At 44.2% G+C, this 12,394-nt stretch overlaps 1 protein-coding gene across 1 annotated transcript in view; it reads left to right on the forward strand.

The window, feature by feature from the left end:
• The first annotated feature begins 1,688 nt into the window (after nucleotides 1–1,688).
• Nucleotides 1,689–12,394, forward strand: part of FOXK1 (forkhead box K1) — a 48,012-nt gene continuing 37,306 nt past the window's right edge. Inside the window, exon 1 of the mRNA XM_056503805.1 lies at nucleotides 1,689–2,071. Coding sequence (XP_056359780.1) covers nucleotides 1,689–2,071 — 383 coding nt within the window. The remainder of the gene's footprint in view (nucleotides 2,072–12,394) is intronic.

A 12,394-nucleotide genomic window follows, 5' to 3' on the forward strand; every position in this document is an offset into this window, starting at 1 on the left:
GAGGGATGTTAACCTTGTGGTCCTGGATTGATTCCAGCTCGTTTAATTACAGTTTTCATCGCTGAAATTTGCTCTGCACTTTTGACCAGTTATGGGATTTTTTTTCCCCATCTCCTCGAAGCTGTTGAGCAGCCTTGCTACAAGCTGACATATTCCCCACACAAGGTGAAGCAATACAAAAGTACAGCTGCTCCCTCTCCCAAGTTTCTCAAATTCATTGTATTTTCTGATTACTTAACGATTCAGGATTCTGTAAAGTATCACCAGCTCACCTATACAGAAACATTTTAACTGTTTAGTCTGGATATATGGATATATGGATATGTAGGTATAGCACAGACTATACATGAGCCAAATATATGCTGTTGTGGCACAGAACATGACCTTTACCATTAATATAAATATAGATGGAAATACATAATCATACAGAAATATAAAAAGTAATTTGAAGAAATGCTGTAATGCAAGCTAAACAACCTACACAGTCCCTTATAATGAAAAGCTGTATGAGTATAAAGCTATATAAAAACACTATATGATTATATACATTCACATATGAGTGTATATATTTATATATATATATAAACTCTATAAAAGTGCATTAAGGTGCTTTAAACCTCACACCTTTGAGTATGTGGGATGAATCTCCCCTTTCAGCAAGCCTTGGCAAACAGTCCAGGGTTATTAAGGATGTGTTCAAGGCCAGGTTGGATGGGGCTGCGAGTAACCTGGTCTAGTGGAAAGTGTCCTTGTCCATGGCAAAGGTGTGGAACCAGATGAGTTTTAATGTCTTTTCCAAGCCGAAGAGAAAGGCAGGAAAAGGCCACTGAAGCCAGCCCATGTCAGAGAGCAGACCCCAGGCAGAGGATGTTCGTGCCCTTGCCCCACAGAGCCTGAGCAGGCTGGTTGGGCTTGGGGCATCTCTGCAGCACAGCGAGTTGGTCATGAGGTGATTTGGAGGGAGACTCTTTGTTAGGAACTGCAGCGATAGGACAAGGAGTAACGGGTACAAACTGAAAGAGTGGAAACTTATGTGAAATATTGGGAAGAAATTCTTCCCTGTGAGGGTCGTGAGGCCCGGGCACAGAATTCCCAGAGAAGCTGTGGCTGCTCCATCCCTGGAAATGTCCAAGGCCAGGCCGGACGGGGCTTGGAGCCCCCTGGGATACTGAGAGGTGTCCCTGCCATGGCAGGGAATGGGATTATCTTTAAAGTCCTTTCCAACCCAAACCACTCCATGATTCCATGGAGAGGCAGCAAAAGGCTGCTGAAGCGAGCCGGCATCAGCGACCAGAACGGTGCCGTGGCACGGCTCTGCCGCTGCCCGCAGCAAGCCCGGAGCGCAGCGATGCACAGCAGGCGTTCCGCGGTTCGGGCGGTGTTTGTGCGGCCCCGCGGCCCCGGGGCCGGCCCGGAGCGGTTAAACCGCCGGGAGCCGCCGGGCCGGGGCCGCTCCCTCACACCTGCCCGTGCTGCGCTGCCCGCCCCGGCCCGCAGGCGGCGCCGCGCGGCCGCCGTTGCCGCCCCCGCCCCGCGCCCCGCACCGCGGCGGGGCGGCCGCGCCCGGCGGAGCTGCCGGGGGAGGCGGCGGCCGGCGCGGCTCCCGCCCCGCCCCGCGTCCCCGCCATCCCCGCCCCGCCGGCCCCGCCCCGGAGGCCGGCACGCTGGCTCGCTCGCTGCCGGGGAACATGGCCGAAATCGGTGAGGACAGTAGCGGGGCGCGGGCTCTGCTGGCGCTGCGCTCGGCGCCCTGCAGCCCCGCCGCCGCGCCCCCTCCCGGGCCGCCGCCCCCGGCCGCGCCGCCCGCCGCCTGCACCGGGCCGGTGCTGGCGCGGCTGCAGGGCCGCGAGTTCGAGTTCCTCATGCGGCAGCCGGCCGTCACCATAGGCCGCAACTCCTCGCAGGGCTCGGTGGACGTCAACATGGGGCACTCCAGCTTCATCTCGCGGCGGCACCTGCAGCTCAGCTTCCAGGAGCCGCACTTCTACCTGCGCTGCCTCGGCAAGAACGGCGTCTTCGTGGACGGCGCCTTCCAGCGCCGCGGCGGCCCGGCCCTGCAGCTCCCGCCGCAGTGAGTGCCGGGGGCGGCGGGGCCGGGCCGCCCCGCGGGGCAGGACCCTCGGTGCCGGGGAGGGGGCGCGGGGCTGGGCGGAGCGGGGGCTCCTAACAGGAGGGGACGGCGAGGGCCCCTCGCCCCACGGAGCAGACGGTGAGCTGCCCCTGTCCCATGCAGGGGTGTGTGTCTGCCAGGAGAATGGCCTGAGGTGATGGTGAGGGGACACAGCTGATGGACAAGGGTCCCTCTGCCCATCAGGGGTCTGGGGATGGTGAGGGTCTGCCTCTGAATAAGGTGGAGATAGTGGTGAGGGGTCCTGCTGCTCACAGAGAGCCTTAGGGGACACTGGAGGTCCCCTCGCCTGAAGCTGGTCACAGTGGGTGAGGAGCACTCACCTGGTGCAGGGCTTGAGCTGGTGGCGAGGGACATCTGCCTGCTGAGGTTCTCACCATCAGCATGGGCTGTCCTCACCTTCCCGGCCCTGCTGCCATCCCAGAAAGGGGATGATGTTCATTGGGACTGGGGCTGCTCCCTCTGATGGAGCCATGTCAGGGGAAGAAGTGTGAAAGTGTGAGCCCCTCGCTGTCCCCCATGGTCATCATCCTCCATGGTTGCCTGCATGTTCAACTGGTGGCTCTTACGGGTTTCAGAAAGGCAGAGAAGATGGAAGGACTCTCAGTGGGCTAAAACTTGCTACACCCAAGGCTTGTCGTCCTTGGAAAAGATCTAGCGGAAAAAGTTGGAAACCACTTTGCCAGAATTGCTTACTTAAGGGTTGGCAAGTTAGGTGTTGTTCCTGGTGTCTCTCTGTAGCAGCAGAAAAAAAGGAGTGAGGCCAGGCTGGGAGTGATGCTGCTTACCAGGACCACAGGTGCCCAAGGTGTCCTTTGCTTCCGTGAGAAAGGGGAGAGGAGTGCAGAAGGGTTTGCTGTGCTACCAGGGTCTGTGCTCTGTTAAATTCTCTTGCAGAAAGAAGAATGAAGTTGATGTTAATCTATTTCTTCCTCTGAAAGCATTGTTTATAGTTGCTGAGTACTGTCCAGCTAGTGCAGTGCTTCACCCCAGGGCAGCAGTGATAGTGGTGGGTGATGTAATTCCTGTGTGCATCTCCTCAGGTTGTTCCAGACTGGCTGTACCTAATGCCATCTCTGAGTGCACTGTGAAGGCAGGAGATTGGGGGGCTGTTATTTGTATAAAACATCTGTTTTCAGCTGTCATTTTGGCTTTGGTATTGTTTACCTCCAGCACCAGGGTCCTGGAGTTATCCCTCTCCAGCCTGTCGCTCAGGGGAGGGTTTTTTAATTACTCATTTCCTCTGCAGGCTGCTTCATTTTGTACTTTGTAATTTAGTTATAGCTCCCTAGCTGCTCACTCTCTGAGGCGTTTTGGTTTCTAACGTGTTTCATTTTCTAAAAGAGATGTCCTTTAGTGTCTGGGTAATTAATCTGGCTTTGTAAAACAAGACCACCCGAAGCCCTGGGCACTTCTGTTGTCATTCCCTCTGGCTCTGGTGTCTGTTCAAGCTCTCTCCTCCCTGTCATTCCATTTCTTCACTTGGTTAATCATAAGCATTGTGACAGAAAACTATGTCAAACAGCAATCTAGTTGCTTATTTCTCTCTCCTTTGCTCTTGACTCCTGGAGTGGGAATGGCAGCTTTCCTTCTGCATTGCTTTAAAGGGAGGAGTTTAATGTACACTTCTGAACTCTACACAATAAGGCATCCTCATAGCTTGGCTGCTGTTCGAGCTACATAAATAAACTTGGTGCTCCTCCCTTTCTGACTTCCAGAGTAGGAAAATGTTTTGCATCAATCTAAAGGAATTTGCCCCCTTGCTTCTATCAGGTAAACAACTTCTTACTGGCCAGTCAAGGGTTTGTAACCCAGACCAGGAAAAAGAAAACAGTCTTGATTGAGGCTTGAAACTGGCTGCTGTTATCTCGTTATCTCCACTCTTGAAAAATCAGACAATTCTCTCCCAATCACCTTCTCCACACGTGCACACACACAGACACACACACACAAATCTCTCCCCAGTAAACATAAAGTGCCTTTTTTTTTCCTGTAGAGAAGCCTGTGTGCTTGCTGCCAGCTAATGTCAGAAGGAGGACAAAGGGAGGACAGGTTGGAGTACACAGACTTTACACAATGTTTTCTGCATGTTATGGTAACACTCCTGCTGTGTTTGATACAGCCACACCTTTTCCGTGTACCAGCAGAATGTACAGTTTATGTTAAAATTCAGGAGTCATTCCATCTAGTGTTTTAGAGGGAGGTCCTTGTGATGTGGGGAGCTCTTGCTGGTAATATTCTGAAAACCAGTTGTTTGAGTGGTTGTCCTCCCTTTTCCTCCCACCTGTAAAGGATGGCAGAAATGTGCAGAACACTGTTTTCTTCGGACCACTGCAGTCACTGCTGCTTTTACATTATAAGCAGAGGAAATGCTTGTGCATCATGAGATCATGAATGGAAGCAGAGGGTTCCAGGAAAAAGTGTCTTTCAGTTGTAGTTTATACTATTTGTTAAAAAATAAATGATGAGCTCATAAATTCTGTTTTCTGAGGTTCCTTCTCACTTTGCTATTTCTGTATAGAAGTTCTCTTTTCTAAGTTTTCTGAGTTTAGAAGTAATTCCTGAAATGTATGGAGGATCTTGTCAGGAGGAGTGGGAAGGGAGGAAGGAGGGGAGTTTGAGACCTCTCTTGAAGGCTGTACTTACCTCCTGTCTCAACAGCCCTACTCAAACTCAAGGGCTTTTGAAAATTTTCATATCACTTCCTCCATCAACGTGGTGTGTGTGGATTCTCTGCTGTAACCAAGATTTTACTGCTGGGCAGGAGTATCATATTCCACAGCTGTGTTGTTATGGGAGGTTGTATTTCACAGATGTGATGACATAACTATACAGTATAATTAAACAGTAATAACCAACAAAGAGGACATTTCCTAGAGGTTAATGACAGTTAGGAACAAAGTGGGTGGAAGAGTGGAGGACCTATGGTACAGCTGAAGATCCTTAATCAGTTTAATTAATAAGTGCCATATTACAGCAGACATTATAAACATAAATCAAGATGAAATGATGGAAGTACTTACATCAAAAATAAGTGCTTCAAATCAAATTAAAGATTTGCTAGAAACTCTTTTTATAGCTTGTGACTTTTTTTAGCTGTGCTGGTGGGAGCTGGAAATTTGGAGATAAATATCTGGGTGTTTTTCTGCAAGAAGGAGAAGAAGTCAAAACTACAGGAGAATATGCACTAGATTTTAAAAACTCGTGATACCAGCAAAAGTGTAAGATAGAGCAGGAACCATTAACTGGAGTGTTTTTTCCTGCTGAAGACAGTAATTTCTTCAAATTTGTGGTGTAATCAGGTGTTTACAGGGTCAGGTTAATGATGAATTATTAACTTTTTCTTTGTTGTCTTCAAAATTGACTCAATTTTAAAAATAATTGGCAATAACGAGTTAGGCACTTCTAGTAACTAAAATAAGTATTTGTTTATTTATTTATTTGTCTGTTTTGTCCCCCAGAACAGAAAGAACTGTAGCAGTTGAAAGTTAAACTTCCTAACCTGAATTTTAAGTAGCTATAAATCAGGTCTTCAGATGCTGTTAAATACAAAAGTTCTATTGACCAAACCTGCAAATGTTGCTTGAGCATAGCCTGATAATAGCACTTGAGCTTTTTGAACTGTGAGCTCAATAGATTGGAAAATGATGCTTGTTTGGGAATGTTTCAAGGGATATTTGCTTATTGCTTCTGTGACCATTTAGGATTTTTGCAGTAGCGTTATTAATGGAGCCTGAAGTTGGTGTTTTTCAGTGTAAATGGGTTCTTTCAGTATGAGGTTTCTAAGCATAAAAACAAGTTTTAAAATCTGCAGTTCTTTTGGCATTTAGGAAATAAATGGAGGAGCTTTCTTAGCTTGAGAATAAATACAAGGGAAGTAAATATATGGATGTATGAAATCAAATTAAAACATAGAGTTAAAGTAAAAAAAATTATGTGTATATATTATAAATTATAAATGGAAAGTTTACCATGCATGTCAAGTTTTATTAAGAGCATGCTGCTTTATTTATAATGGGATTTTTCTAGGTGCTCAATAAACTTGACAAAAATAAATAGTCCAATACTCTGACCACACACCAAGGTGCTGATCCTGCAGAATTTTACACATTCATTAATCTTTCCATATTGTGAGTACACAAGTTCCCTTCAGTGTTTGGGTAATGGGGCTGTCTAAATTCTGAATGTAGAATTAGATCCAGTTTCTAAGGGATGTGGCTGTACAGTCTGATAGCCAGAAACTCAAGGCACTAATTCAGGTTTTTAAAGATGCCACATTCTAGGAAAATGGAGATGTGCACAGTGCACTGCAGTGTTTTGGTGAGCTCAGCAACCACTCGAGCTCCATTCTTGTTGTTGCCTTGGTGGGTACGAGGGAGGGTGTCCTTACATCTGGGGGCAGCTGCACACCCTGTGTACACACACCAAGGAAATGCTTTTACCACGGAACCACGACTGCAGAACTTGTTGTTTCTGAAATGCTGCATATGTATGTTGTCTCTGGTAACTCCTCAGGTAGTTTTGCTTCTTAAATATTGCATTATTTGCATTTGCAACTATTTTTTATTTTTTTTTTTTTTTTTGTTCTTTGTTTGAAATATGTTGCTGTGCTACAGCTTGTGGATCGTGGTTTTACTCTTGCTAGAAACCCTTTAAAGATTTGCTTTCTTAGTGCTTCATCTTGTATTTTTCATGCTCTTACTCAATTTCAAAGACTGCCTTTGAGAGCGGGTTTTTTTGTTGCACAGCAAGATGTGATAAAGGATTACCTGATTTTAATTATGGAATTCATGTCAAGTAATAATTTTTGGCTCAGCAGCTCAATTTGTCATGAGTTATATTAAACGTTTGAGGAAAAGTTTCTCTCTTGTGAAACTGCTGCTCAATTTGTTGATTCAAAAATAGCTCTGCTGTAAGTCAGGTTGTGAATATAAACTAAGGTTATGCAAAACTCAGTGTATGTCCTTATGGATTCTTTTAAGCCAGGCTTGGTTCAGCTTTGTTGATTATGAAAAGATTAATCTAAGGAGAACATGCCACACTTGTCTTGTACAGTTTTGTGTGGATATAAAGTCATAAAGCTATAAAGTCATAAATGTGGATTCAGGTTATGCTGGTGTAACTTCTTTGTGCTAGCAAACTCTTAATCATGGCACGTATCCTTAGGTGACTGTGGATTCCTTCCTGTGGGCACTGTTGTGTTTTCATATAAATCTAAAGGATGAATGAGTGTGAAAGTTTTTGCTTTTCTGAAAATGGGAAATAAAAATGATGAAATCTGTAGTAATTCATATCCTGGTTATTTTGGTGCCAGCTGTGTGAGCATACTCACTGTAGAGCATCTGTCCTGGTAACAAATCAAAATAATGCTGTTTGCTTTGTTTTGTACTCTGCAGAAAATGTGATAGGCAGCCTTGCACTGAATAACTGAAAGCATAAATGACAAGCAGATTAATGTGCCTGTTGTCTTTGTAAGCAAGCTCCCAGTAACTGCTCCGCTGGCCATTTGGCATCAGAGCTGTTCTGTGGGATGCCAAATTCTCTCCCCCTGTGTTGCAGTTTCCTGGAGGAGTAGATGTGGCAACAGGATGTTGGTAGAGAGCAGGGAACTACTTGAATTTGCCACTTATGCCATGCAAATAAAGGCTTATTGGTGGGCCAGGTGTGGTAATCAGTGTGTGTTATTGGGAGGAGTTTTTGCAGTGATGGCAGAGAGGAGCCAGCGAGGGTCTGGGGGCAGCGTGGGGTGACAAAGGGGACACAGGCTGCTGAGGTGCTTGTTAAAGCACTCAGGGAGCTGACAGCTCCCTCCAGCTGGCTTTCCTATTCTGGGGGGAGCTCTGCTAGCACTCAGCTCCATATCAGCTCCTCTGGCATGCAGTGATTTACTTTGAGCTCCTTCTAGCTCAGTGTCTGAGCAGAGTCTGGGTGTTCTGCCTTCGGAGCCGAGGGCTCTGTAACCAGAAATGCTTCACAGGCCAAGCTTCATCTCACTGCTAGTTAGATGTGGATGAGACAGTTTTTCTTTCCAATCCAAGTGGAAATGTGGTTAAAATAAGAAAAATCATGTGCTTTTGAGCTGGTGATGTTAATGAAAAGGGAGAAAATTTCTCATTTGCACAGATTCACATTAGTACAGATTCTTTCCTTTTCCTAAAGAGCCATCCAGAGCACAGAGGCTTCTCTCACATGTAGCCATGCCCAAGACCAGCTTTGTTTTATTATCTTTGGTTCAGTCCCTGTGCATCCAGGAGTTTCCTGAGGTTGCAGACTCATGACTGGGATATCACAGTAAAGAAAGAAAAGTATGGCAGTGAAATGTGCTGTAAAACTCAGTCCACAGTGTATTGGGTGGTGAAGCTCTTTGTTCTCTTACAGTTGAATATGCTTTGCAGCAAATGCCTTGGAAGTCCCCTGGGCTTGTGCAGTGTTTTCTCACAGGTAAACTTAGGTTAAAATGTTGTTTTATACATCTGAAATGGCTGATGGGCCCTGATGTAACTGACTGCAAGCCAGGGAAAATGTGGAGCTGAAGGTCTGGATGTCTGGGGTGTCATTTTTGCAAATTTTTTTTTCTTTGACAAATTTGTAAGATGAAAAAGCTGAAGCATTTTTTTCTGTCTCCTGAATATGGGCTGTGAAAAGACATCTTGATGTACTTCCAGACATGGTTAATCGACTAATTGTGAGTACAAATTATTGTCTGGTCTTAATGCATTCACTTCAGTCAATAATTCAGTATTAATCACTGAACTGTTTTTTCAAGTATTTATAAGTCTCCCTATTTCAGTTGACTGCAGACTGCTCATAAAAGCAGATTGATGAGATGCTTATAGAGCAGATGAATTTCTCCCTTAAGTAAATGTGAGTGAAAATTTCCATCCAATTGCATATTCTTTGTTTTCATAGTACAAATACAATTTTACTAATGTCTATTCACTCTTGTCCACAAATGTTTTTTGCTAGTAATTCACATCTTTGGTTTCTTCAGAACAGCTCAGTAAATGCATGTGTGCATTCCTTCTGCATGGCACTTAATTTTTATGAAATACATATTTTATTGGACAGTAAAACATTTAAGTATCTTAATGGCCTAATTAATACTCTGTATCCACTTCTGTCATGTGTATTTTGCTCTTCGTTATCCTTCTGCTCCTTTTTTCATGTCTTCGTGCATTTTTTATCATAAAAATTTCAAGCAATCTTGAGAGAGCAGTCTATTACGAGGCTGTTCTTTGAATATTCAGCAACTCTGAGATTTGATTGATAGTCCCTTCCCCTCCCATCCTGTCTATTTTTAGTAACTTAAAAGCCAGTTTAATTTCTTGGGCTGTTGTTTGTTGTGCATGTGCAATTTACTTTGGTGGTTTTCCTCCCTCCTTTAAATGTACCAGATATGTAATTTTCATGTTCTTTGAGGACATCTTGACAGCTGGGGAGAAATAATGTAGAAGTTAATTAGGAACTCTGCCTTAGCTGAAGGAGCAAAGATGGACCGTCTTTGTCTGGTTCTGTTAATATATGCTGTGTGATTAGGATAGGAGGAGAAGTGGAAGGAAACTTTAAGCACATTGTTACCACTTATTATCCTGCTCCAAGAACCTTCTAGCATAAGAGGCTGTTTTCATGTGCAAGTACAATCCACTCCATCTTTCAGGACAGAATGAGGAGACAAAAAGCCTTGCAGAGGTGGCGTAAGCACTGTGGAAAAGGACATCCCTCCCTCCCTCTCTGCAGCACAACCTTGGAGCTGTACCCCTTTTTTCTGCTTCGTGCCACTTCAAGGAGAGCCTTGGGAAATCTTCCCACACAAGCTGTTTTAATCTTCTATCTCCCTTTAGGCCACATACAGAAGCCACCAACAGTTTGTCTAAGCAGGACTGGACTCCCTGCAGAGCCAGTTTGTGCACTTGCTAAAGGAATTGTTCTTGAGCAACTTCAGGCCTTTCCTCTCTCGAGGGCATAAGAACTCTGGACTCTTACACACTCGGAATCCTGATTGCGTGGGAGGAGAAAGGGACTAGACACAGAAAGCAAATTTTGTTTCTACCTAATGGGTAGACCAAAAATGATTTTGCTTTTCATATTCAGTTTGAGGCATAGCCCAAGCTAGTAAGGGCAGACTCTTGGTGTGGGAGATGTGCCAACTGCTATGTATTTATTGATCTCATTCCCTTTTTGAATTGTCTCCTGGCTGGCAGAACGTGGTGCTGGTGGCTGCCTGCCCACCGTGCGTGAAGGGGTGTTGGCTGTCAACAAGCCTGGCAATTGGGTGGCTTTGCCTCCTTCTGCCTTGTCCATTCATCTGGATAATTACTATAGCTCTTCTTTTCCCATGTCTCCCTCAGACACCATCTAATGAGACAAGATGATGAAACTGTTTTAGTCCTGGGAAGACCTGCAAAGGAAGTCAAAGGCTGGCACATGCTTTGCTGCTAATGCCTTTATGACATATTAAGGCAAGCACTGAAGTTTCCTTCAGGCATAGGAATTCTTGGGAGAAAATTCCTGATTGATAGTGCTTCAATAAAAGAATTGCTATCATTTTTTTTTGTGTATTTTGTGTAAACAAGGCATATGGAGACTGGCTGTTGAAAATAGGCACAATTGAGTAGTTTAGACTTGCGCATCGTTTGTTTACAATTGTGTAAAAATCGCTGCAAACAGGATGAAGTTGGGAAACAAGTTTGTTTTGGTGGATATTGATTCTGAATCTGAGGTCTCTTGTCACCAAGTGGTGGGTGCATCCTCTTCTCCAAGAGATTACAGTTTCTTCTCAATTTCTTCCTGCTTTGTTCTCCATTGCAAGAATGAGAATTCCTATTGAAAAAAAAAAAACTGTGGCAGAAAATTGCCAGAATTCTGTTCCCTAAAAAGCAGATACTGCAAACTGTGAAGTTCATATAAATCTTCAGATAAGGTACATCCATTAAAATAAAATGTTTCCATAATTCTGTATATTCTCCTGGAACAAAAGAAAGGGAGCATCAAACTCTGCCGGTAATATGACAGGATAAGTCTCTAAAACTTTCCTAATTTAAAAATAATGAAACCACTGGGGTGACAACTTCCACATATGCTGTATTTTGCAAGAGTCATTGTCACTTCAGTTGGTTAGACTCTTTTCAAGGATTAAACCCCTCAGCACAGTTGTATATACTGGAAGGATTTAAAATACCTTAGAAATCTTGAGATTGTTTTTTATTGTTTGCAATCTTAACCACATCCTTCTAGGTGGTCTTTCATGAGCCAATTCAGTACATCATCATCTGAATCACAGTAAAATTATTGTTTTTTAGTAGGAGGGAAGGTTGTGCCTGGGATTGTCTTTTAACCTTTATTTTAGATGTCAATATTTGGAAGGATGCAGGTGGATGTCACTTTGTAGACACTTGTGTAAGAGGCTTTCTGTTGCCCCAAATGTTTATTTGGCTCTGAGTCTAGAAGCTGTCAGCTTTTAAAACATTTAAACTACCCTCAGAGCTGTTTTAAAACAGTAATCCTGGCTTCCTCTAATGGGTATTGAATGGATTGTGAAATGTCTTCCGAGGGAGTGGAACGGACTTATGTGAACATTTTGCAAAGTTTTAACTCCATATGGGAAGTTTTTTATAATGTATATAAATAGTACATTAGCTTTTCCAAATCACTTTCTAAATGAACTGAACCAGCCTCAAAGGAAAATACATCATAGTCATGCTCTGCATGTTAGAGCCCTCTTAGAGAGTCTGATTGAATTCAAAGGTTAGTACCATCCCACACACAGGCTTTTTCTGGCATATATATGTGGAAATTAGGATTTTTTTTTTTTTTTTCCTGAGCTTTACTGAGGTGATTTTGTTTTGCACAGCCCTTCCTAATGTGTTTATAGGTAGTTCCCTGGCTTTGGAAGGCTGAGTCTGTTAAATGACTTGTGTGAGACCTTTCAAGGTGTTGGGCTGGCTATTTGAGAGCAAACCCTACTATGATGAATGGCCCATTAGAAGAAACTTGATGGCATGGTAAATGAGATTTTACATGAGAATCAAACTGCTGTAGTGTATCCAGCAAAGATGCTGAAACAAGTGCCTCTCTCTGAAAAGGTTATTAGGAGATTTTATGAACTGCTATTTTCAAATGGTTAGTTTTCCCTTATTCTCCAGGGTACAAAAATGTCCCAGGACTCTGGATACTTGTAGTAATAAAGGAAGAGTCTTCTTGAGGAAATGGAAGTTAGGATGAAAATGGGAGTAGAATTTAAGTTTCTGCTTGCCTGTGGCAGCAGTG

Source organism: Oenanthe melanoleuca, chromosome 14 (genome assembly GCF_029582105.1).
Source record: "Oenanthe melanoleuca isolate GR-GAL-2019-014 chromosome 14, OMel1.0, whole genome shotgun sequence".
Classification (NCBI taxonomy): Eukaryota; Metazoa; Chordata; class Aves; order Passeriformes; family Muscicapidae; genus Oenanthe; species Oenanthe melanoleuca.